Source organism: Salpingoeca rosetta (genome assembly GCF_000188695.1).
Source record: "Salpingoeca rosetta unplaced genomic scaffold supercont1.3, whole genome shotgun sequence".
NCBI lineage: Eukaryota > Choanoflagellata > Craspedida > Salpingoecidae > Salpingoeca > Salpingoeca rosetta.
Window position 1 is genome coordinate 2,011,140 of NW_004754931.1, and position 24,115 is coordinate 2,035,254.

Genomic DNA, 24,115 nt, shown 5'->3' on the forward strand with positions numbered 1-24,115 from the left:
CACCGCCACAACTGCCCTCCCTCTCTGTGTGCGCGTTTCAGGTTTACGGGCGTGTTTGTGTTTCTGTACGGCATCTTCTACTTTGTCGAGCGGTCAAACATGTCTGGCATGCTTCAGACGGTGCAGTACTTTGGGTATCTCTTCATCGCGTGCTATGCGCTCTTCCTCATGCTTGGCTCCGTTGGCTTCCTCAGCTCCCTCTCCTTTGTTCGATACATCTACAAGAACGTCAAGTTGGACTGATCTGTCAGTCTGTCTGTATTTGTGTGCGGGTGTGTGTGTGCTGTCTGTCTGTGCTTGGTTCGTGCGTGTGTGTTTGTGAGTGCGTGCGTGCGTGTGTGTGTGTGTGTGTGTGTGTGTGTGTGTGTGTGTGTGTGTGTGTGTGTGTGTGTGTGTGTATTTGTGTATGTACCTCCCTGTCTCGCTCTGTCCCTCTGTGTGTCTGTGACATGGTGTGCGTGTGTGTGCTGTGTGGTGTGCGTCAATGTGCTTATCGGCTACTGTTCAAGTGGCCCTCTGTTATCCAATTGTGGAGTACAACATTCGCCAACGCCATGTCCGTGACGTCAAACACCAGCAACCGGAACACCGTATCACGAAATCGTACAGGAGCGCACACCCACGCCACCACAGACACATGGGCATCCGTGTGTATTTGTGGCCACACACCGATCAAGCCATTGCAAAGAACCAAGCCAATCCACGCTACCGTCATCAGCATCATCATCCTCATCATCGTTACTTACAAGTGTATTCTGTTTTCATATTGCAAGTGCCGTGAGTTGCCGAACAACACCATCACCAACACCATCACCATCACCGCTATTGGCGCCATTGTGATGCTGTCCCATCATCTCTCTTTTCCGCTGCTGTGCTCGTGCAAGCGCTTTCATCTGCTTCTTCTCCTGCCGCCGCTCCCGCTTCGACTTGGCCGTCAGCGCGACCCCAGCCGAAGGTGGTGCTGTTGTCGTGGTCGCTGTTGTTGATGCTGTGACTTCTGCGCCGTGGCGCTTCGTGCTGCTGCCGCTGCTGCTGTTGGTGCCTTTGTTGTTGCTGTAGCTGCTGTGTTTTGGTGGAGTGTGGTGCTGCGAGTTCTCATCTGATTTCGTGTTCGCTGCTGTATTGATCTCCATCTTATTTCCCGCCTTCACCTCATCGCCACCACCATCATCGCCACCAGTCCCTCGCTCCTGTGGCTGGCTCTTCTTCTTCTTCTTCTTCTCCCTCTCCTTCTCCTTCTTCTTGTTCGATAATGCCTCGGGCGCTGGCTCCTTTGATGCCGCGTTGCTGGAGGAGAAGGACGCGCCCGTCTGCCAATCGCACGTTCACACATGCATGCACGTGTGCACATCAAAGGTGAGTGTCGGTGTCTTGGGAAAGCACGCGTACACATTACACCACACAGCACAGCACAGCGCAGCACAGCACACCTGCTTGATGTGTATTTGGGCCACGTCTCCGGAGCTTGGCGATCGCACGGAGGAGTCTATGCGCGATGCAGCAAGGCGGATAAACGAGCACAGGAAGGTGTGAGATGGTGAAGGGGTGCGCAGCTCCAACACACGCAATGGACCTCTTCAAGCAAGAATGTCACCAACAACTCTCTTCCTGTACGCACGCGCATGCACACACATACAGTGCTCGTAGCTGTGATAGGCGAGGTGGATTTGCTTCTTGGCGGCCTTTCCATCCTCATTCGCTCGTATGACCCACACGGGCTGATCGTGCTGATGCACAGCGATATCTGTGTCAGACAAGCGGGAGTATGCTACAAGACAATCGTTGCCTCCAAACTCGCCCGGCTTTCTCAGCGTGTCGACTGCACGTGAAAACAAAACCGAGGACAGGTGCGAATAAGAAACGGATGTGGCTAGATGCATGGCATGGTTGATGGGTCTAACTCCACCCAAGCTTTCACGCAAAATGCACACAACTCGTTTGCACACACAATTGCACATGTACGCACGCAAAGGTAAACACAAACACACACATACACAGACAACTGCACATACGCGCACGTGAAGACAAGCACACACACACAAATACACACACACACACACACACAAACACAAACACAAACACAAACACAAAGAAACACACACACAAAGAAACACACACACAAAGAAACACAAACACACACACACACACATGTCATCAGGACTACATGCGAAGCACTCACTGTAGGATTCGAAGGTCTGGTCGTCTGCGACAAATGGTGCAAAGTATTCCTTGCTACGAAGCATGTAGTCTGTGACATCGCGGCGGATGTCGCGGTGATGCTTTTCCGTGTTGTAGAGCTGGTCTGAGATGGCCCGGAACATGCAGTTGCCATCACCCACCACCTCCCGCAACACAAACCCTTGCCCGTGCAGCTGGTGCGCCAGCTTCTTGTCTTCCTCCAACTCCCCCCAGTCACGCCGCTGCTCACGCGCATGCTTGCCCCCCTTGTTCTTGTGCTTGTGTCCCTGCCGCCTTCCTTCCCGCCGATGCTGCTGCCCTCCCCACCTGTCGTTCCCGTCATCATAACCATCATCAGCACGCTGTCGCTGCTTTGCGCTGTTGTCCTCCTTCTTCGCCTTCTTGCCCTTCGCCTTCTTGCCCTTCGCCTTCTTACCCATCTTTGCCTGTCGCCTGTCGCTGTTTATGCTGAGTCAGCATGAGCTGAGTCATTCGGCCAGCCACCACAAATACACACACAACGAAACGATCAGCCAACCAACCAACCAACGCACCCAACAAGACGAGCAATAGCAGCAAGAAGCAAGCAAGGCCACACAGGGAGCACACGCACAGATCACACACACAAACATACAGTGGAAGTACCCCACGAGCGAGGCTGACAGAGCGTGTGAGACTCGGCGGCAGCGGTGGTGGCGGTGGGGTGTGAATTGCGGTGGGGTTTGTGTGTGACGATTTCCTGCTGTTTCTGTGAAGAAGACAAAGGTCGCGGCCAGGCAAGACAAGACGTGCGTGCGCGCCGGACACACCAAACCGGAAGAAAGGATGGGAGATACGATGGAGCTGCGGGAACCTCTGCTGTCGGCCAATCAAGGCTATAACCACCATGCAGATGGTGGTGCAGATGGTGGCAGCACCCACGGCGTGCATGCGCAGGACAGAAACCCGGACCTGCAGCACGACTATCACATGCCTCCACGGCACGAGGACTCGGAACCACAGTCTCCAAGGGATGGACGTAAGAGAGCTGCGCTCTTGCAATAAGTCGTGTGTCTGCTTGTATGTGCGTCTGTGTGCGTCTGTGTGTGGGTGTGTGTGTGTGTGTGTGTGTGTGTGTGTGTGTGTGTGTGTGTGTGTGTGTGTGGGTGTGGGTGTGGGTGTGTGTGTGTGTGGGTGGGTGTGGGTGGGTGTGGGTGTGTGCGTCTGTGTGGGTGTGGGTGTGTGTGTGTGTGTGTGTGGCTATCTGTTTCTGTCTGTCTATCTGTCTGTATCTGCGTGTGCTCTTGGTCCCTTTCGTTTGGATGGATCATGAGTGCTGCGTGTGGTACGTGCGCACACTCCTTTCTCCGCTTCCCTTGACGCCCGTCATTCCTTGTACCCTTGTTCCTCGTGCAATCACGCCCGGTGTCACGTGCGTCTGGCGCTGCAGACAACAGTCGGGTGTTCAGGAACGTTGGCGGCATGGACGAGTTCTTCTCTCGGTTTTACTACTACTTCCGGTACCGCGGCTGGCTCAACATCCTCCTCACGCTCATCTTCGACATGATGTGCGTGCACCTTTCCAATGCACGCTTGCGTGTGTGTGTGTGTGTGTGTCTGTGTCTGTTTGTGTGCGTGGGGGTGGGGCTCTGTGTGTGTGTGTGTGTGTGTGTGTGTGTGTGTGTCTGTGTGTCTGTCTGTAAGTGTCTGTGTGTCTGTCTGTGTGTGTGTGTGCGTTGGGGTGGGGCTCTGTGTGTGTGAACCTGTGCATCATTGCACTTGTGTCATCTCCGTGTGTGTGGCTGTGTCAGATGCACTGTGTGCCAAAGATACACTCACATCTGGGCGCTGTTTGACACGCTGGATACAGCAAAGTGTTGGTGCTCTTCCTGCTGATACTCTTTGTCACTTTGTGCGTGGACTTTCACGCACTGCGACGTATGCTGGCCGCCGATGAAATGGTGCGCGCGCGCGTGCGCGTGCGTGTGCGTGTGCGTGTGCGTGTGCGTGTGTGTGTGTGTGTGTGTGCGTGTGTGTGTGTGTGTGTGTGTGTGTGTGTGTGTGTGTGTGTGTGTGTGTGTGTGTGTGTGTGTGCATACACTTGCTCAAACATGTGCACAATCGGCGCCTTTGGTGCGTGGGGACACTGGTGACGTTGACAGTAAGCAAGCAAGTGTGCGCACCGCACCGACCTCCTCCATCTTTGGCACAGACTGCAAAGGGAACACCCCCATCCACTTTGATCGCCTCCAACAGTGCGTGCTCCATGCTTGTTGCATGTACAGGCGTATTCTTGCTTCACGTGCATTGCTGTCATCTGTAAACACGCGTACATATGCGTGTGTGTAATTGTGTCTGTGTTTCATTCGTTCTTGCAATCTTGTACTTCATGAGCAACTCGCTCATTCACACACACACATGTTCACACACACACATGTTCACACACACACACACACACACACACACACAAATGCACCTGTGCATACACGCATATCCCCTACCTCTTCCCAACTGCCAGCCCGAGTACGAGCGTGGTTGGCGTCCTTGTCGTGTTCTGCCTCATGTGGACGTTCTTCCTCGTCCTGCGCCTTCGTCGACTCCGCGGTCTCGTCCAGATGAAGGTGCTTTGTCTCACACAACAGCTGTGTGTGTCTGTGTCTGCACGTGTGTCTGTCTATGTCTGTGTGTGTGTGTGAGTGGGTGTCGATTAGGCGAGTATGCAAACGTGTACACATCGCATGTACATCCATTGCCACGTGCTTTTGTGCGACATTTCGTGGGTCTGGTGTATCCCGCATCCCCTCACAACCACATCACCATCACCACCATTGTGCACGCATTAGGACTTTTACGAAAATGTGCTGCAAGTGGAGAGCGCTGAACTTCAGACCATTTCAGTGCGTGAAACAAAATATCTTGTGTTTGTGGCATGCGTGCGCCAGCCATCGCCGGCACATCACCCAGCATTCACACTCACTCATACACCCGCTCATACACATGTGCACCTACATTTACATACATTCACATGTACATCCCCATACATTGTCACCCATGCACTCTCTCGCACATATGCACATTCATACACACACACACAATCTCTCACACAGTGGAGCGACTTGGAAGACAAGCTCATCGCTGCATTTCAGGAGCACAAGTTTGACTTCAAGAAGCACACGTATGTGCGTGTATGTGTGTGTGTATGTGTTTGACCTCGAGCTTCCTCTGTGCGTGTTCTCCTTGCGTGAACATGATATTCACCCTTCTTCACTCACACGCACACGCACACACGCACACACACATGCGCGCCTCCTGTATGGCTGATGCCGCATAGGGATGTGCTTGATGGGTGGATTGTCAAGTCGGTCATCATGCGCAAGACAAACGGCCTGACTCGGCTGTATTCCAGCGTCCTCCCAACAGCGCTCTCGCTCCCTTCGTTCCCTCTTCCGTTTGCAAAGCACAGCAGCACAGGTGCGTCGCCGGGTCTGTCGCTTGTGCTGACTGCTGCTCTGTTGCAGTACATCTCTTGTGTCTGTGTGTGTGTGTGTGTGCCTGTGTCTGTCTGTGTCTGTCTGTGTGTGTGTTTATGTTTTCTGCGCGAACTTGTTGCTTCTTTTAACCTTGACGTCGGCAGACAAACACTCACACTCACACACTCTCTCACACTCACTCACGCACTCACTCACTCACACACTCACTCACACACTCTCTCTCACACTCACTCACACGCGTGCGCGAACAGACACGAAAGTGAAGTACCTGCCGCGTATCCTGCACGAGACCCTGTCGCGTCTGATTGACTCGACGGTCTTCACATCACATAACGGTGTTGTCCGCCTGCACAAGCAGGTCAGCCACCGCACATATACGCATGCACACGCGCATACATGTATACACACGCACACATGCATGTGCACTGCATGCACACTGCATGCACGTACGAGAGCTTGCTTAACAAGTGCGCAGCCCCTGTAGCAACACAAAATTGTACTCATACCTCGTTTCACGCTCAAACGTCTGTGTGTGTGTGTGTGTGTGTGTTGCTGCTGGCGCAGGTGTCACCGGATGAGTATGAGGTTCTGGCGCGTCATCTGCAGCTCTGGATGCGGGTATGTCGTGCTCGCTGTCAACGCGTGCATGTTTATCTTTGCACAAGTCGCCGCCACCGCCGCCGCTGCCGTTGTTGCGGTGACAAGCTGCTTTCGCCGGCTGTTGAGGCCTTGCATGTGGACATGCGCTCACGCCACGCATTGTTGTGTGTGTGTGTGTGTGTGTGTGTGTGTGTGTGTGTGTGTGTGTGTGTGTGTGTGTGTGTGTGTGTGTGTGTTCAGGTGCTTGGTGTCGTCATGCTGCTGTTTGCGCCATTCGTACTTCTGTACAACGCCGCGGAATTCTGCTTCACGTATTCAGGTATGTGTGCGCGCGCGCGCGTGTGTGTGTGTGTGTGTGCGTGTGCGTGCGTGCGTATGTGTGTGTGTGCGTGCGTATGTGTGTGTGTGTGTGTGTGTGTGTGTGTGTGTGTGTGTGTGTCAGTAAGCGTCATTGAGGGTCGTATGTGCCAATCATTGCCGGCCGGGGTGCTACCAAGCGTGTTTTGCACAAACACATTACCTGCTTCGTTTTCCAATCCAACCACACAAATATATGCGTACGATCGCCCGCGCATTACATATGCTCTCACAATGCACACACGTACACACACACACACACACACACACACACACCTCTGCCTCTCCCAAGATTTGCTGCGCAATTCACCTGGCACATTTGCTGCGCGCCAGTGGACGCATTACGCGACGTGGTATTTCCGATGCGACAATGAGCTCGAACACTACTGCAAGCGAAGGTATGGGTGCCCATACACGTGTTTATGCGTGTGTGTGTGTGTGTTGTGTGTGTGTGTGTTGTGTGCGTGTGTGTGTGTTGTGTGCGTGTGGTGTTTGTGCTTGTGCATGCGCGTGTGTGCGTGTATGGTCTGGACTGTGTTGTCGATTTGTCGGCAAGGTCGGGCCATTAATGAGGCACGGGCTCATGTGTCTTGGGCATGCATCATGGTTGTGGCAGGTTGCATGATGCTTACAAGCCAACAAAGTCATACCTGGATAGTTTCGCTTCGTTCACCCTCGCTACCATCTCAAGGTACACATGTGTCCGTCCCGTCGTGTGCATCTGTGCCTGTGTGTGATGGAGTGAAACAAACAGAGGCGCATATGCTTTGTGCATTCATGCAGCTGTCTCTGCAAACAACTCCTAGCCTTGCCTCTCTACCTCCTTCACGCATACACTTACACACACACATTTACACACACATTTACACTTGCGAACTTGCGACCGTGGCAACGGCCAGGTTTCTGCAGTTCGCTGCGGGGGCGCTGTTTGCCACGCTGTTCTTCCTTGCGCTGTACTACGACGAAGGATTCCTGCAGCTGGAGCTCATTCGCGACAGATCCGTGGCGTGGGTCATGACCATTCTCGGTGCGCCCTCTTGCAAGCCGTCCATGCACTGTGCTTGCATGCTGTGTTTGCGTGTGTTGGTGGTGATGCTACTGCTGGTGCTGCTGCTACTGCTGCTCGTTCTGGTGCCGCTGGTGCTGCTGTTGCTGGCTGTTACCCCTCCCTAACATCTTCCTCACCCCCCCCCAAAAAAAAACACACACACATACATACATACACATACACATACACTTGCCTTTGCCTACGCGCTGCAGCGGTTGCGATGGGGATACTCCGTGGTCTCGCCTCCGAAGCAGTTGAGGTTCAAAGCCCGCAGGCAAAGTGGGAAGAAGGTGAGACGCACACTTTTTGACGCGCATGCGCATGTGAATGTGTTAGTGCGTGAGTGTCTGCGCATGTATTCTTGGGCCTGCTCCCTTCACTCCCGTTCTCATAACATCCACACACACATACACATACACACGCGTGTGCGTGTGCGTGACTTGCCCTTCAGCAAAACGCGAGCTTGTCATGTTTGAGAAGGAGTGGAATGACAACCCGACGCATCCCAACACTTTCAAGGCTGTTGGCAACCTCTTTGACCTCTGGGCGGTATGTTGCCTGACACATGCGCATGCTCGTGCGTGCATCGTGGCGACAGTACTCCAGCCCTCGTTGTGACATAAACAACACCCTGCGTGTATGTGTGTGTGTATGTTCTACGTGTGCGTAGCATGGACACAAACGCAGTTGCTCACAGGTGTGTGGTCTCTATTGTCGACACAATGTGACTGTGCTACCAGATGGTTGTCTTGGGCGAGCTCCTTGGAATCATCCTCGCACCCCTGCTGCTCCTGTTCCGTCTTCCCGCACACGCCCCCAACATTGTGCGCTTCTACGCCGAAAACTTTATTGAAGTCGAAGGTCTGTCGGTGTGTGTGTGTGTGTGCGTGTGTGTGCGCATGCGTATAATGTCTGTGCCCTGCATAAGGTCTGTGTGTCTGTCGTGTCGGTCTTGCCTGTCTTGCCTGTCTTGCCTGTCTGCTTGCCTGCTTGTTTGTCCACGTGTGATCGTTTGTTGAGGTGCCAATCTATGTTGCTTTCGCGTCACGAACCATGGGCTGCTTCTGCCATTCCCGCCCGCATTGTGCACTCCTTTCACACACACACACACACACACACACACACACACACACACACACACACACACACACACAACACCATGCAACCGCAGGCCTCGGCTGCCATGAACGGCACGTGATTCGGCGTAGTCAGACGATGATGGATCGAGCAATCATGTGAGTTCATGAGGAGTACATTGTGCCGCCGCATGTCATGCAATGGCGACATACAGTCACTCAAGCCCCACTCGCACCATGTTCTTGCCTGCTCACGTCTGCTCTCCCTCTGTCACGCCACATCCCAACAAACATGTACACGCTCATACCAAATCGACTTGTCCCTCACGCTCACTTGTGCACGTGCTCACGCCCACGCCCACCCTCTCGCACGACAAAACACAACCACAACCACCACAGCGAGAGCAAGCGGGCGGTGTCTGAGGAAGGGGAGCGGGGCTACGGTTTGGTTGGATCACAGATGCGCCCGCTGCCTGCGTCTGGGTCGGTGGTGGACAGCAGCAGCCACGGCGGTGGTGGTGAATCCCTCGCACAGAGCATTGCAGACATGCCACCCGACGACCGCAGCATCTTCAGCGAACGCCGGCTCCTGGTACTGATGGCTGCACTGTCACCACCACGCACATGCTCATGCACACGCACAAGCACACAAGCACACGCGTACATGCACACGCACACGCATGTTCTTTCCATGTGATACTTGCGGAACCACACTCTACACACTACCTCCCACTCACTACCTTCTACTCACACCTCGCTCACCTCGCTCCTGCTTTCCTCCTCGTTCTTGTTCACCTTCTGCTTCTCTTCCGTTTCACAGCACGTTCGCCAACTCGAATCTGTCTCTCGTGTGCTGCCACGCCCATCCGATATCTAACGGCGCGTCTCCGCAAACAATCCCACACACACACACACACACACACACACACACACACACACACACACACACACACACACACACACACACACACACACATTGTTGGCTGTGCAACCAGTTCTCTCTTCATCTCTCCCTCTTCACCCGTGTCGTCTGCACATCCATCTATCCATCCACGCTACCTTTAGTCACATTACATCTCATAAATGCTTGTTTACCTTACCGATGTTCTGCCCTTTGTTGCTTTCACCAGTTGTGAATGCGTTGTTAGTTGTATTGATTTCGAATATACCGCTCCTCCACAACATGCACCCATGATCAATATGTACATGTGCATGAATCAACAAACAAATGCATGTCGCGCAGCATGCACAACCAGAAAGCAAACAATGTCAATGATGATAACTTACACGCAAGCAGACTGTGGCACATGCTTGTCTCCTTCGCGAGTGTGGGGCAGCTCGCAGTATCACTGTGGCACCACCCCCTCTGTCTCAAAGCACTTGTCAATACAATCACGCACACGCACACGCACACACACACACACACCACAACGAGTGGAACAGACAAAGCTTTGCTGATTAAAGGATAGCGCTGCACAACTGCAAAGCTCCCTCCCCCCCCCCCCCCCCACACACACACACACGCACGCACGCACAAGCTTCGTCTCTTCTTCCCCTTCCTGGAGTCACTCAGATAACAAACACAACACATGCACAGGCCTGCCTTTCTGAAATGCTCTCTCTCGTTTCCTATCCCTGGAATGTGACGCCATCCATCAGAGAACATCTGTTCTGGACCCATGCACGTGGTCCATGCCTGCAAGCACATCTTCAACTGTCTCGTACAGCCTCTCAGTTTGCCGCCCGTGCGTGTGCTGCCAGTGCGCCCCGTACCCGTGCGAGTTGTCAATGGTGAAGCGCATGGGCATCTCCGTCGAGCCAGAGAACAGCGGCGGCTGCCTGTATGTGCTGTCCTCTTGCGCTGCGCCTGCGCCCTCGAAAAAGTACTCCGCGCCATAGCTGACGTTGTTCACCATCGCGCGCCGGCTGTGGCTCGAACTCGAGTCGGAGCTCTCCGTCACCGTCGACGCTTGTGGCAGCGGTGCCCCCACTCTCCTCCCATACAGGTTGTTGGTCACGATGATGCCGGCCTGTACCCCTTCAGAGCCCGTCTCGGATGACGACACGGCAACGGTACCCGCGGTGGTGCGCGACATGGTCATGCCCATGGGCGTGTACCCGGTACCGCCCAGGTGTGGCGGATCATGGGACGAAACAGCTAAGAGTCGAGCACTGCCTGCTGTGCTGCCGTGCTCGTCGTAGCTCGACACCTGCCGGCCAGTAACGAGTGGACAGCCCACACCCAGCATGGACACCACCAGCAACACAATCATCACAGCTGCATGCAAGAAACCGCAACACACACGCATCGACTTATTGTGAGATCAACCCAAGAACCCATAGTGACACGCTCAAGGAATGCAATGGACACAACATGGGCATGTGTGCGTCTTGAAACATGGTGGCTGTGTGTGTGTGTGTGTGTGCATCGACGATAGTTGCGTATCGGCAGACAAAACAACGGTGCAATGTGCACTGTGGTCGAGCATAGCATACCAATGACAATGAAGAGGTTGCTGAGTGCTTGGGCATTCTGTGTGCCGATTGCCTGGGCTGTTGTTGGTAGAGACGATGACGACGTCGCGGCTGCCGTGGTCGTGGTTACGGTGGATGTTGTGGTTGTGGTCGTGGTAGATGTTGTGGTGGTCGTGGTGGATGTTGTGGTGGTTGTGGTGGATGTTGTGGTTGTTGTCGCAGTTGCGGTCGTGGTGGATGTTGTAGTGGTTGTAGTTGTAGTGGATGTTGTGGTTGTGGTTGTTGTGGTTGTTGTGGTGCTGACGCTGCTGATGACAATTGCGGTTGAGCCCTCACCGCTTCCCGAAGACATTGTCGTAGAGGAGGTTGTGGTGATGGTAGTTGTCGATGCAGTTGACGTTGTGGTCGTTGTCGTGGTCGTTGTCGTGGTCGTTGTCGATGCAGCAGAAGATGAAGTTGACGAAGATGAAAGCGAGATAGAGGTAGACATTGTCGTCGTTATTGTCGTCGTTGTTGTCGTGGTGGTGGTAGTCGTCGTCGTCGTTGTGAAGAACGGCGTCGGCTTGATTGCACCTACAGGAGCTGTCGATGTTGAACAAAGCAGAAACGACGCAGATGCACGTGAATGAATGCTTGGTTCAAGCCAGTCATGTCATTGCGAAAGCAACACTGATCAGGGCAACATACCAGCAGTCACAGACCCAAAGCTACGCCGTTGTTGGCGGAGCCAGCACTTACGGATGGATCGGCAGCGAACAAAGTCTGGGGTGCCCGCTACATACGGCTCCGGTGACTTTACAAACTGCACAGAAGCGGGAAAACCAAGCTGCGACAAGGTGCGAGAGCCGTCGTCCACCCCGCCGCCACTTATGGCCTGCGCACAACCAGATTGAGAATGTGAGAACAAGCAGACAATGGCGGTGGAACAGAGACAGCAATGCACGTACAGGGAACCCCCTCCAATCATGGCAAGGCACATATTCGCGCAGCTACACGTGTCGTGTCTGTGAACGCACCGAAGGCCAGTGGCTGTCGTCATGTTCTGGTTGCTCCCATCCTTGGACAGTAGGTCCACGATAGCATTTCCAGTTCGTGGGGCTGGTGTGTGGATGTCTTGCTTGCGCACTGCGACGATACACGCGGTCCTCAGTTGCCACGATGATTGCGGCCTCCCCAGTCGAAGTTTCCATCGAAGCACTAATCTGAGCGCACACGGACTGCTCCGTCTGCAGCACGGGGCTGCTGTCAGAGATGAAGCCAATCGCCGTCCCGTCAACATACACCACGCCCTGCGACTCAATGCTAATCAGGTACGTCGTGCTTTGGCTGCAGTCAGGGGCGCACTGCGGTTGCTCTGCAGGCAGGCAGTGATTGTGTTTGACCACAGACAGCATGGGTGAGGAACAGTTGCTGCAACTGCAAGCCCGAATCAGCTGAACAAGTGCACAATTATCGGCTACATACGCACAGCGACAAAGTTAAAACCAACAGTCAAATGAAGCTCGTGGTCTTGTAAAACTCACCGTCAGCGCGGCACCAGACCTCATCCAGTGCCTGCCCAGCTGTAACCTCGTCTCCCCATAGCCATACCGCCGTCGTCGGAAGCTCATCCACAACACTGTGGTCAATGCTCCCAGGATTCACAACCGCCATCTATACCACAGAAACAGACAAGCGGTGTGGGTGTGTGTGTGTGTGTGTGTGTGTGTGTGTGGGTTTGTTTACCTCGACCTATGAGCAACAAGTCGCCATCACAACCACCAGCACAATGCACACCACTACGCCATTGCACTGCCACACACACACACAAACAGTGCACACATACACATACACACACACGCATCGGACGCACCTGGTCCCAGCTCGACACATCGTAGTCAATGCTCTGCCATCCAGCTGACGGCTTCGTCCGTGTGCACCGCCACTCCCGGGTCGTGCGCGGTGACACCGTGTACTCGCTCGACCCCGGCAACCGTGACACAGCTGCTGCCGCAGACACCCGCGCAAGGTCTGTGTTCTGTGCATAGAAGGCCAGCACAGCATTTTGGCTCAGCATTGCCGTCTGCCTCTGTCCGCTGATGGTGCCCGTCACGAACTCGCCGTCCGCATACCAGTATGTCTCCCCAACACTCGCAAACACCGTCTCAACTTGTTGGCATGGAAAGTCTGGCCCCGCACTCGTCGTCGAAGTGGTCGTTGTTGTAGTGGTGGTGGTCGTTGTTGTGGTCGTGAATGGCGTGACGACGGCAGCGATTGGGGCTGTTGAAATACAAGAAGTTGATTGGGCAATGGTGAGCTCAGAATAAAAAAGCACACTGGGAAGCGTTCCACAAAAGCATCACGCCCCAGGGCACGCATGCAAACGCTTCGCCGCTCCTCATGCACAAGCTCGCACCATGCTCCCAATCACAGTTTGAAACGCGCGGCGTGAGCGTGCACACCCAAGACTTACGAGTGGAACGGCAACGAAAAAAGTCGATTGTTCCGGGCACGTGTGGCTCTGCAGGGTAGATCCACTCCGCCGTTTCTGGGAAACCTAGACCTGTAACGTTGCGTGGTCCATTGTCTCGTGATCCGAGCACAACCGGCTGACGCCAGACACAAACACGCGTACGATTGGGGAATGAGAAGTGAAGTGGAGCAGCATGCAAACACGTCTTTACCAGGAACACAACCCATCCTGAAGCACCATGAAGACGAACATGTCGTGGGCTAGACGCTTCCCAGCAGTACGCACGCATGCGCACGCACGTAAACGCAGGAGCAAGTCAGGGTCAACACAAGAACAGCCGGTGCTCACCCACCATTGGCCAAGAGCTGTCGTCATAGTTTGGATCCTGCCATCCGTGATCAACGTCCATTCGGGTGCATCGCCAGTTGTACATGCTGGTGTGCTTGAAATGGATACCCTCTGCGCGACGATACACGCGGTCGGCCGTCGCCACAAGCAAACCCGCCGTGCCATTATCGTTCTCGATGGAGACACTAATCTGAGCGCACACGGACTGCTCCGTCTGCAGCACGGGGCTGCTGTCAGAGATGAAGCCAATCGCCGTCCCGTCAACATACACCACACCTTGCGACTCAATGCTAATCAGGTACGTCGTGCTTTGGCTGCAATCTTGCTCGCACGTCGGGGTCACTGAAATTGAATTGGATCAAGGTGGTTGACAGTGTACCAAAGGCAATTCATCCAGACGTTGAGTGAGTCGAGAGAGCTGTGACATTGGCGAGCATGCACATGAGGTGCGAAGTACAGCAAACATGACAGCGGCGAGTGGCATTGAGAACGATAGCAAGGCGCACAGAGCAAGACATTATGTGTTGCACAACTCACCGTCAGCGCGGCACCAGACCTCATCCAGTGCCTGCCCAGCTGTAACCTCGTCTCCCCATAGCCATACCGCCGTCGTCGGAAGCTCATCCACAACACTGTGGTCAATGCTCCCAGGATTCACAACCGCCATCTATACCACAGAAACAGACAAGCGGTGTGGGTGTGTGTGCGTGAGTTTGGCCACCTCGACCTGTGAGTGAGCAACAAGTCGCCATCACAACCACCACACATAATGCACACCACTACGCCATTACACTGCCACACACACACACACACACATTGCACTGCCACACACACACACAAACAGTGCACACAAACAGTGCACACATACACATACACACACACGCATCGGACGCACCTGGTCCCAGCTCGACACATCGTAGTCAATGCTCTGCCATCCAGCTGACGGCTTCGTCCGTGTGCACCGCCACTCCCGGGTCGTGCGCGGTGACACCGTGTACTCGCTCGACCCCGGCAACCGTGACACAGCTGCTGCCGCAGACACCCGCGCAAGGTCTGTGTTCTGTGCATAGAAGGCCAGCACAGCATTTTGGCTCAGCATTGCCGTCTGCCTCTGTCCGCTGATGGTGCCCGTCACGAACTCGCCGTCCGCATACCAGTATGTCTCCCCAACACTCGCAAACACCGTCTCAACTTGCTGACAATACTCGGTCGTCGTAGTTGAAGTCGTAGTTGAAGTCGTTGCAGTGGTAGTGGTAGTGGTAGTGGTAGTGGTAGTGGTCGTGGTCGTGGTTGTTGTGGTCGTGGTCGTTGTTGTTGTTGTTGTTGTTGTTGTTGTTGTTGTTGTTGCGGTCGTTGTCGTGCTTCCAAGCCCAGAACCACTACCGAAACTTGTCGTGGTTTCTGCGCCACTTCCTGAGCTCGTGGTGGATGTCGTGGTTGCCGTTGCAGTTGATGATGTCACCGTGGTGGTTGTTGTCCCTGTTGTTGTTGAAATTGCTGCTGCTGTTGTTGTTGTTGTTGTCCCTGTGCCTGTAGTTGTAGTTGTAGTTGTTGTAGTTGTTGTTGGTGTTGTTGTTGTCCCTGTGCCTGTTGTTGTAGTTGTTGTAGTTGTTGTTGTTGTCCCTGTGCCTGTTGTAGTTGTAGTTGTTGTTGTCCCTGTGCTTGTTGTAGTTGTTGTTGTTGTTGTTGTTGTTGTCCCTGTGCCTGTTGTAGTTGTAGTTGTTGTTGTCCCTGTGCTTGTTGTAGTTGTTGTTGTTGTTGTTGTTGTTGTCCCTGTGCCTGTTGTAGTTGTAGTTGTTGTTGTCCCTGTGCTTGTTGTAGTTGTTGTTGTTGTTGTTGTAGTTGTTGTTGTCCCTGTGCCTGTTGTTGTTGTTGTTGTCCCTGTGCCTGTTGTTGTTGTTGTTGTTGTCCCTGTGCTTGTTGTAGTTGTTGTTGGTGTTGTTGTTGTCCCTGTGCCTGTTGTTGTAGTTGTTGGTGTTGTTGTCCCTGTGCCTGTTGTAGTTGTAGTTGTTGTAGTAGTAGTTGTTGTTGTCCCTGTGCCTGTTGTCGTAGTAGTAGTAGTAGTAGTAGTAGTAGTAGTAGTAGTAGTAGTAGTAGTTGTAGTTGTAGTAGTAGTAGTAGTAGTAGTAGTAGTAGTAGTAGTAGTAGTAGTAGTAGTAGTAGTAGTAGTAGTAGTAGTTGTTGTTGTTGTTGTAGTTGTCCCTGTGCCTGTTGTTGTTGTTATTGTTGTTGTTGTCCCTGTGCCTGTTGTTGTTGTTGTTGTTGTAGTTGTACCTGTGCCTGTTGTTGTTGTCGTCGTAGTTGTTGTTGTTGCTGCTGTGGCGGTGGTAGTATTAGCAATGGTGCTCGTGATCGTGGACGTTGTGGCCTCTGTACTTGTAGATGACGACGACGTGGATGAGGAGGAAGACGTGAATGGCAGCTCTGTTGATGATGTGAAAGGCAGCTCTGTTGTCGAGAACGTGGATGTGTAGTCCAGGATTGTGGATGTGGCCATCGTCGAGGTGCTGGAGAAAGGCAAGTCAGTGCTTTGCGCACTCGTGCTTGTGCTCGTTTCTGTCGAACTTGTAGTAGTAGTAGTAGTAGTAGTAGTAGTAGTAGTAGTAGTAGTAGTAGTAGTAGTAGTAGTAGTAGTAGTAGTAGTAGTAGTAGTAGTAGTAGTAGTAGTAGTGTAGTGTAGTAGTAGTAGTAGTAGTAGTAGTAGTAGTAGTAGTAGTAGTAGTAGTAGTGGTAGTAGTAGTAGTAGTAGTAGTAGTAGTAGTAGTAGTAGTAGTGGTGGTGGTGGTGGTGGTGGTTGTTGTTGTTGTTGTTGTTGCTGTCACCGTCGTGGTGGTGGCTGTTGTAGTTGTTGTTGTTGTAGTTGTTGTTGTTGTAGTTGTAGTTGTTGTTGTTGTTGTACCTGTGCCTGTTGTTGTTGTCGTCGTCGTCGTGTTGCCTGCTGTAGTTGCTGTTGCTGTTGCCGTCGTGGTTGTGGAGGAGGATGAGAAAGGTATGGCGGTTGTTCTGTATGTTGTTGATGAGAAATCCAGAGCGGTTGATGTGGCTGGCGTCGATGTTGAGCTTGAGAAGGGCAACTCGGTGCTTTGCGTTTCGCTTGTTGAGGTCACCAAGAGCGTTGATGTGCTTGTGCTCGAGTCCGCGGTTGTTGTCCCTGTGCCGGTTGTTGTTGTTGTTGTTGTTGTTGTTGTTGTTGTTGTTGTTGTTGTTGCTGTTGTTGTTGTCCCTGTGCCGGTTGTCGTCGTCGTCGTCGTCGTCGTTGTTGTTGTTGTTGTTGTTGATACAACTGTTGACGTCGTTGAAGATGTAGAGCTCGCTGACGAGGAAGAGGTTGATGAGGATGAAGATGTTGAGGAGGTCGAAGCTGTCGAAGACGTCGACAACGCGGTTGTGAGTGGAGCGTGGCTGGTGGTGACGGGCCCTGTCCTGAAAGTGCCTGTGCGTGGCACGGTCGTGGATGAAACGGGTGGGATGGCCGTTGGTGTGCCGCTGCACCGGAACTGGCACACGTACCGAACTCGCTTCTTCGAACAGTCAGCATCGTTCCACTGACCCGGCTGTCCAATCCTGCTCGGACAATACAACAACAACACACGTCAAGCACGCAGCCGGCGCTTATCATGAGCTGATGCTAATGTTAAGCTCAAGAAGTCAATCGACCTCAGACTGCTCGAGGGAACAGAGCAGCATCCATGCAGTGAGCGTCATGTGCAAAGACAAGTGCTTGGCTCCACTTACGAAATGTGACCAGCTCGAAGGCAGTTCTCGTTCCCGTTTTCGTTGTTGGGCTCAGTTGGGATCCAGTTCTCGTAGTCCCAAGGCGTTCCATCGATCCAAGTCCAGGTGTTGTTGATTCGCTGCGCGCCAAGCCAGATGGGGTTTGTGCTGCCCACGGTCAGGTTGGTGATGAATTGCATCTCTTCCCTGGAATGTACGCTGGGCAGGGAGGCGCCAAAGCCTTGCACGCAGTTGTTGAGGCTGCGATAAAACGGGCGGTTGTGATCCTTGAAGAACGCGTACACGCTGTCACCAAAGCGCTCCCACCCTGCAAGTGAGCAAACACATGAATCAGGGGGGGGGAAGACGGGGTGACGAGTACGTCACGCATCGACCCACTCCGACAAGGAAGCTGATCAAGCTGTGCTGGGCGGTGGAGGGGACAGAAACGGTGACAAACAAACAACTACAGCTCTCCCATGCACGCAAACGCAACGCGGAGGGACATGCAGGCGCACGCCACAACCCGTCTTGCACACCATATGGCGTACCCATTTGCTCCAGAGTGGCACAGTCGTAAGTGTTTCGAGGTCTTCTGCTGAGGATTGCCTGTGCACGTGCCGGATCTGCGGCGCTGCGCACGAGGTATGGGAGAACGAGCAACAGCAGGAGCAGCAGCAGCGGCGCTCGTATACTGGCTGTGTGGCGGGCGGTCATTTTAGCTTTGAAGCGGTTTCACGCGCAGGGGTGCTGCTCCGAGCGAACCCGACAGAAGAAAGAGATACCCGGTGCTGCGGTTGAGAGTGATGTCACATCAGATATGGTCACGAGGAAGGGTCGGGCGCACGCAGCACGAGCACAGGGATGAGAGACCGTCGGCAAGCAAGCGAGCGAGCAAGCAGCAAGAGCAAGCGTCGTGGCTTGGACAAGGCTGAGCGACCAAAGCGAAGGCCAGGCGAGTCAAGAACAACACATGACCAACAGAGAGTGCTAGCACGCAACTAGACCCCTCAGTGAGCCCATGCAGCAGCCGCAAACATACACCACGGAACAAAACTGTCGCTATGACCACGTTGTTGGTACAATCGATCTCATTACATTGCTCGCACAACCGTGATCCCACACCCTCGCACACACTTTCGCACCACACATGCACCGGTGCATCCATACGAGGGAAATAACGTGTGCCACGCCAACCACCACACACACTCTCTGGCTGACCCGAGCAACGTACCACTCACGCCTTGGGACGAGTGAGCAGAAGGTGCTCGTGAATGTGCGGCAACTGGGCAACACCAACCACCAGTGCACAGTGGCCGTCTGAAACACACACGTTGCTGGCTTGGCGAGAGAAGGGCGATGTGAATATTTACTTTTTCTTCATCGACCGTTAATCTCGGTACGCACTCAGCCGCCCAAGCCTGACCCTCCTTTAACCGGTGGATATGTCGTTGAGATTTTCGATTGAAGAAGCCCATGACTTTTCTCATAGCGCTCGAGTTTCGGGGCAAAGGCTGAGGTTGTGTGGTATTTGCGCTTGCTTGCTTGGCCCTTCCACCACCCCCTTCCGCTTCCTGGTGCCAATTCCCTGACCTGATCCTGCACTGACAGCCGAGAGAGCGGACGGCAACAAGTAGGGGGTGTGCGGACGCCGCGAGAGCAGCCGCTGTTGTTCCACCCATCTCTCCTTCATCACCAAAGTTGATCCCCAACTTCCAGCCCCACGCTCACGCACGAGCCACACATCAACAGCAGCATGCCCGCCACCATGCAGGCGGCGACTGTGATCGTGGCAGCGGTTGTTCTCCTGACGAGCATCCCGTGCAATGCCATGCGCGTGGCAGCGCAAGCGCCGCTCGAGGGGGCCTCGTCCTCCTCGACGTGGTCTTCGTCGTCATCCACGTCAAGCCTGCCATACACGTCAAGCAGTGAGGCCTCAAGTTCGACCTCCTCCCTGGCGTTCACGTCGACTGTTCCAGACACGACATCGCTGCTTGATACCACGACATGGCAAGACACGACAAGTACCACAACCACGATAGCCGCGACAACCACGACGACCACCACAGCCGCTGAGCCACGCACGGCCGTTGCAGCACACGACGTCAGCAGGTGGCCAACCCCTACTGGGGAGGAGTGCTTCTGCACCCCTTCTGGCGGGCCAGTGTGTGGCGTCAACGGCCAGCCCTTTGAGAACGCGTGTATTCCTTCCTGCGCGCGCATCCCCTTCTTCGCCGTGCCTTGTGATCAAGCCCGCTTGGCACAGCTGACGAGCTCAACAACAACCACCATGACGGAGCTCGCTTCAACAACGGCAAAGGATACTGGCATGTTCTCCACGGGCCTGGCCATGGTTCTGTCGTGGTTCTCTGTCACAAGCAGCAGCAGCGTCGTGCTGCAATTCACCACGGACGTGGATGTGAGCACCATTGACGTGAACCGCATCTACTTCTACAGCTCAGAGGACCCCAGCACGATGCTCCAGCTCGAGGCCGAGACGCAGGCAATGCTGCCAACGGATGAGGGTCACTGGGTCCAGCTTGCCGTGAGCGCTTCATCGTGGGCTGACCTTGTTGAGCTGGCTGCCACGCACGTGTTGCTGCTCGCTGGTGCTGTGCATGCCGTCGACGGTGCGCCGTGTCCCCAGATGGTGGCTGGCCGCATCTCTGCGCCGTCTTTCGCGGAGGGCAACGAGCCCGTGGCCGATACCACCGCTGCGCCCACATCCAACACGGCGGGCATTGGCCAGACATCGACCACGGTTCTCGTCGGTACGTGGATGGAAGGTGCTGAGCGCCATAGCAAATGGTTGACTTGATTGTCACGCTTGGCGCTTATACTCTGAGCGCGTTCGTGTGCATGTGTGTGTGTGTGTGCATGCGTGCGTGCGTGTTGTGTGTGTGTGTGTGTGTGTGTGTTGTGTGTGTGTGTGTGTGTGTGTGTGTGTGTGTGTGTGTGTGCAATCCACCCTTCTTTGCCGGTTGGTCCTCGTGGGTGACTTGCTTGACAACAAGCAACCCCTTCCCCTCCCCTCATCAGCCCCTGTCCTTGCCTTGGTTTTAACCATCTCAACCTGAACTCCTCCGCGACATCAAGCAGCATGCATCTCACATCTCACCAACCTGTGTCCCGCACGGTCATATTCTCAACTTGCTGGCAGGTGTTGTGCTGGCAGTATGCCTGGTGCTTGTGGCCATCTCAGCGCTGATGTACGCGAAGCAGAAGCGCATGAGTGATTACAAGCCTCACCTGCTTGATCTTTCGGAGACTGCGAGCTCCTTTGTGCCGAGTCCGGTGCCCAGGCGCAAGAAGGATGCCGAGTCTGGGCTGGAGTGGGACAACCTGCTGCGCTTCAACAACGGCTTGCCAGCCCACCACCCTTCATGGTACTCCGAGGGCCTGTCGACTGGCTCCAGCGTCTACGTGGACGATGACCTCTTGGCTCCGCAGGCAGCGGGCGCTCAGTACGAGGAGGAGCATGCGCATGAGGTGGACGCCGCCAGCTACCGCTCGTCTGTGACTGCCAGCGTCCTTTTCTCGTAATAGACCTGCCATCGTCACGCGTGCGGCCTGTGTGGCGCATTGGGCGTGTGTGGCTCTGTGTCAGTGCGTGGTTGCATGTGTGTGTTTGTGAGTCTGTGCCAGCGTGTGGTTGTGTGTGTGTGTGGTGTAATATGGTTGCTTTCTGCATGAGGATGGATGCATGCGTGCATGTGCTTCTCATGTATCATTCATCATGTGGTTGGGGAGAGTGCATGCGACGAGCTCGTGTAACACGGGCGTTTTGTGGCGCGGTTGCGCTGCCCGTGTGGAGTGCATCGCATAACTGAAGCATGACGATGATGGTGCATGGGCTTGGTCTGCTTTGTTGTGGTTCTTGAGCGCCGGCAAAGCGCGACACTGATTGTTGTTGTTGTTGTGTGTTGTGGATCTGCTTTGTTGTTCATCGTTTGTTGGGCTAATGATGGTGTGCGTTGCCACGCGCCATGGACATGGACTCATCCCTCCTCACTTCAATACTTGCTTCTTTGTTCCCGTATTGTGTTGCTTGTCACACGTCTCATGATAACTTAAAACTTGGTTCGCTTCACTCCACAGAGGCAGGTCATGGAATGACAGCGTACTGGGGGAGCATGGTGTTTAAATGACGTGAGATTACACAATCGAGGGCGTTTGTGAAACATGCACAAACACACACACGCACACATTCGTACACGCGTGTGCTACGAGCATGCACACACACGCACACACACACACAGAGCATACATGCACATGCAGATAGACAAGTTGTCACATGCGTTCACATAGGAAGGTGGCTCGTGATTTGCACAGCAACGCAAGGTTAGCAACCTAGGTGTAAATGAATACAGACAGAGGTGGACTTGTTAATGCCAAGTCCGGGGAAAACAGAACAAAGCACAGGTGTCTGAAAAGCGCACACTTCGTTATGGAATCACGCCTTCTCGACCTGGTGCTGACGCTGCTCTTCCTCCATGTGGACAAACTTGTCGCGCTGCTTCTGCGTGACATCCTCCAGCATGGTGAGGCGCTCCTGGATGGCGTCCAGCTCGGCAATCTCGGCGGCGTCCAGGCTGGTGGCCATGGTCTTCAGCTGGCGAATCTCGAGCAGCGTCTGGGAGATGTTGGCCAGGGCGCTGGTGGGCAGGAACTGGTGGGTGGTGCCGCCGGTGGCCTCGAAGAGCGCTGATGTGGACGCCTCCTTGTTCTCGAAGATGTAGTGGCGGCTGTAGCCATAGTGGGTGATGTTGTGCTCGATAATCTGGGCGCGGAGGCGGGTGAGCTGGAGCCAGACGTGTGGGTGCGTGTGCGCGAGCTTGAGGGCGTTGTACTCCTCGAGCCTTGCTGCGGTGCGGTTGATGAACATGCGCTGCGCCGGCTCTCGGCGCAGGTCAAAGTCCCTCTGGGCGAGGGTGAGCTCGTTCTCGCCAAAGGTCTGGGTGTCGTAGGAGAAGAGGGACATGGTGCGGGCGAGCTTGATGATGGTGGTCATGGCGCCCGTCTCACCGCGGGACATGTCGTACTCTGGGGCGCCGAGCTCCTCGGAGCCCTCGAAGCACACCCCCTGAGGCGGGAAGAGGTCGCGGGCGGCGTGACCGGAGTGGTTGCGCGGGCCTGGGATCCAGATGCGCAGCTGGTTGTAGCCGCGCGGAGAGCACCACTGCGGCATCTGCTTGTTGACTTCGTTGATGTGCCGCATGGCCTCGACGGCCGTGCGATAGGCGTCGGCGGCGCCGTTGGCGTTGTGGTGCTTGCAGGCAGCGAGGAGGTCGGTGCAGGCGGAGATGAGCTTTGGGGTGCGGGACTCTTGCACGTAGTGGTTTCCGATGAAGCCAATTTCGTCGCGGGAGCCCTCGCCGCGGACCATGGTGGTGACGGTGTCCTGGTTGAGCTCGGGCGCGTCCTTGGGCAGGACGCGGCAATTGGCGGGCGAGTACTCGTTGTAGTTCTGCCAGCGGTACAGCGGCATCTCCGTGTCAAAGAGGGTGCAGAGGATGGTGCGGGGCTGGGCGAGCTGCGCGGGGATGACGGGGTTTGCGCGGCCGACGCGGTTGGGGTCCTTGGACTGCTCCAGCGCATGGCGGCAGGGCTGGTAGCAGTAGTTGTTGATGAGGTGGGCGTAGATGATCTTGAGCATGGCCAGGGTGGCGATGGTGTCCTCCGTGTTGGCTGGGTCGTGCAGGGCGTGCTCGGCCATGGTGAGGATGGCCTCGCTCGCGTTGTCCATCTCGTCCACGACCTTTGTGTACTCGCCCGTGCGCAGCAGGCCCGGAGTGCCTTGCTCCGTTATCCAGGGCATGGCCTTGCACAGGTCGTAGAGGGTGGCCAGGATGGGGTACGTGGTGTTGGTTCGCATGGCGTCGAAGGCACCCGGTAGGTCATATGGGGTTAGGGTTCCACGGAGCTCGTTTGGCTTGAAGACGTTCACCAGAGGGGTGCGGTCTTGCCGCAGGAGGCGTCGCCATGTGTCCAGCGTCGGTGTCGACAGAAACCGACTCCCCAACACGCGTGACCGAAACATGGTGTGCGTGCGTGCGTGTGCACGTGTGTGTGCGTGAGCGTGTGTACGAGTTGAGCTGCTTGCGTGGACGCTTGGAGGGGGCTTGTTGAAGGAGAAGGGAGAGGGCTCGGGATGGTGTGAATGCCACGCGTGCTTATTGGAAAGCGACGAAGCAAGCCACAAACAGCCAGCGAGAGCGAAGCAAGCGAAGAAAGGCAGGCAGGTAGGCAGGAGGTGGGGAGACCGAATCGAAGGAAGGCGGGAGAGATGGCGAACGAACACACAAACAATGCACACAGCTTCTTTGCGTGTGTGTGTGTTGTCCGGTGGGCAGCCGTTGTTGCTCGGCGCAAGATGGTGTGTGGGGTTGCTCATGCT

The 24,115-nt window shown here is 54.8% G+C and overlaps 7 protein-coding genes across 7 annotated transcripts in view; 3 read left to right on the forward strand and 4 right to left on the reverse strand.

Moving 5' to 3' along the window:
- PTSG_01995 (transmembrane 9 superfamily member 1) overlaps positions 1 to 555 on the forward strand; it is a 5,401-nt gene extending 4,846 nt beyond the window's left edge. Inside the window, exon 15 of the mRNA XM_004997925.1 lies at positions 42 to 555. Within this exon, the coding sequence (XP_004997982.1) occupies positions 42 to 243 (202 nt within the window). The 3' untranslated portion in view covers positions 244 to 555. The remainder of the gene's footprint in view (positions 1 to 41) is intronic.
- Positions 556 to 761: 206 nt separating this feature from the next.
- PTSG_01996 (uncharacterized protein) lies at positions 762 to 2,618 on the reverse strand (the record flags this gene model as incomplete). Its single annotated transcript, XM_004997926.1, has 4 exons — positions 762 to 1,310; positions 1,431 to 1,486; positions 1,637 to 1,819; positions 2,180 to 2,618. The coding sequence occupies 4 exons, from the start codon at positions 2,616 to 2,618 to the stop codon at positions 762 to 764; spliced, it is 1,227 nt and encodes a 408-aa protein (XP_004997983.1).
- A 385-nt stretch (positions 2,619 to 3,003) lies between these two features.
- On the forward strand, positions 3,004 to 9,606 carry PTSG_01997 (uncharacterized protein; the record flags this gene model as incomplete). The annotated part of the gene is made up of 19 exons (XM_004997927.1): positions 3,004 to 3,196; positions 3,608 to 3,725; positions 4,320 to 4,412; positions 4,676 to 4,778; positions 5,001 to 5,054; positions 5,265 to 5,332; positions 5,489 to 5,628; positions 5,900 to 6,006; positions 6,213 to 6,266; positions 6,489 to 6,567; positions 6,898 to 7,003; positions 7,222 to 7,296; positions 7,505 to 7,632; positions 7,866 to 7,943; positions 8,105 to 8,202; positions 8,394 to 8,514; positions 8,825 to 8,888; positions 9,129 to 9,321; positions 9,550 to 9,606. The coding sequence occupies 19 exons, from the start codon at positions 3,004 to 3,006 to the stop codon at positions 9,604 to 9,606; spliced, it is 1,929 nt and encodes a 642-aa protein (XP_004997984.1).
- Positions 9,607 to 10,259: 653 nt separating this feature from the next.
- On the reverse strand, positions 10,260 to 15,103 carry PTSG_11821 (uncharacterized protein; the record flags this gene model as incomplete). The annotated part of the gene is made up of 10 exons (XM_004997928.1): positions 10,260 to 11,007; positions 11,226 to 11,786; positions 11,943 to 12,078; positions 12,221 to 12,558; positions 12,728 to 12,857; positions 13,057 to 13,463; positions 13,657 to 13,792; positions 14,009 to 14,346; positions 14,542 to 14,671; positions 14,900 to 15,103. 10 exons carry the CDS (start codon positions 15,101 to 15,103, stop codon positions 10,385 to 10,387), a joined length of 3,003 nt encoding a protein of 1,000 aa, XP_004997985.1. The 3' UTR covers positions 10,260 to 10,384.
- A 2,632-nt stretch (positions 15,104 to 17,735) lies between these two features.
- PTSG_01998 (C-type lectin) lies at positions 17,736 to 18,435 on the reverse strand (the record flags this gene model as incomplete). The annotated part of the gene is made up of 2 exons (XM_004997929.1): positions 17,736 to 18,046; positions 18,270 to 18,435. 2 exons carry the CDS (start codon positions 18,433 to 18,435, stop codon positions 17,736 to 17,738), a joined length of 477 nt encoding a protein of 158 aa, XP_004997986.1.
- Positions 18,436 to 19,248: 813 nt separating this feature from the next.
- Positions 19,249 to 21,890, forward strand: PTSG_01999 (uncharacterized protein). The gene is made up of 2 exons (XM_004997930.1): positions 19,249 to 20,489; positions 20,879 to 21,890. The coding sequence occupies exons 1-2, from the start codon at positions 19,475 to 19,477 to the stop codon at positions 21,259 to 21,261; spliced, it is 1,398 nt and encodes a 465-aa protein (XP_004997987.1). The 5' UTR covers positions 19,249 to 19,474; the 3' UTR covers positions 21,262 to 21,890.
- Positions 21,762 to 24,026, reverse strand: PTSG_11822 (uncharacterized protein). The gene has a single exon (XM_004997931.1). The coding sequence runs from the start codon at positions 23,756 to 23,758 to the stop codon at positions 22,172 to 22,174; it is 1,587 nt and encodes a 528-aa protein (XP_004997988.1). The 5' UTR covers positions 23,759 to 24,026; the 3' UTR covers positions 21,762 to 22,171.
- Positions 24,027 to 24,115: the final 89 nt, after the last annotated feature.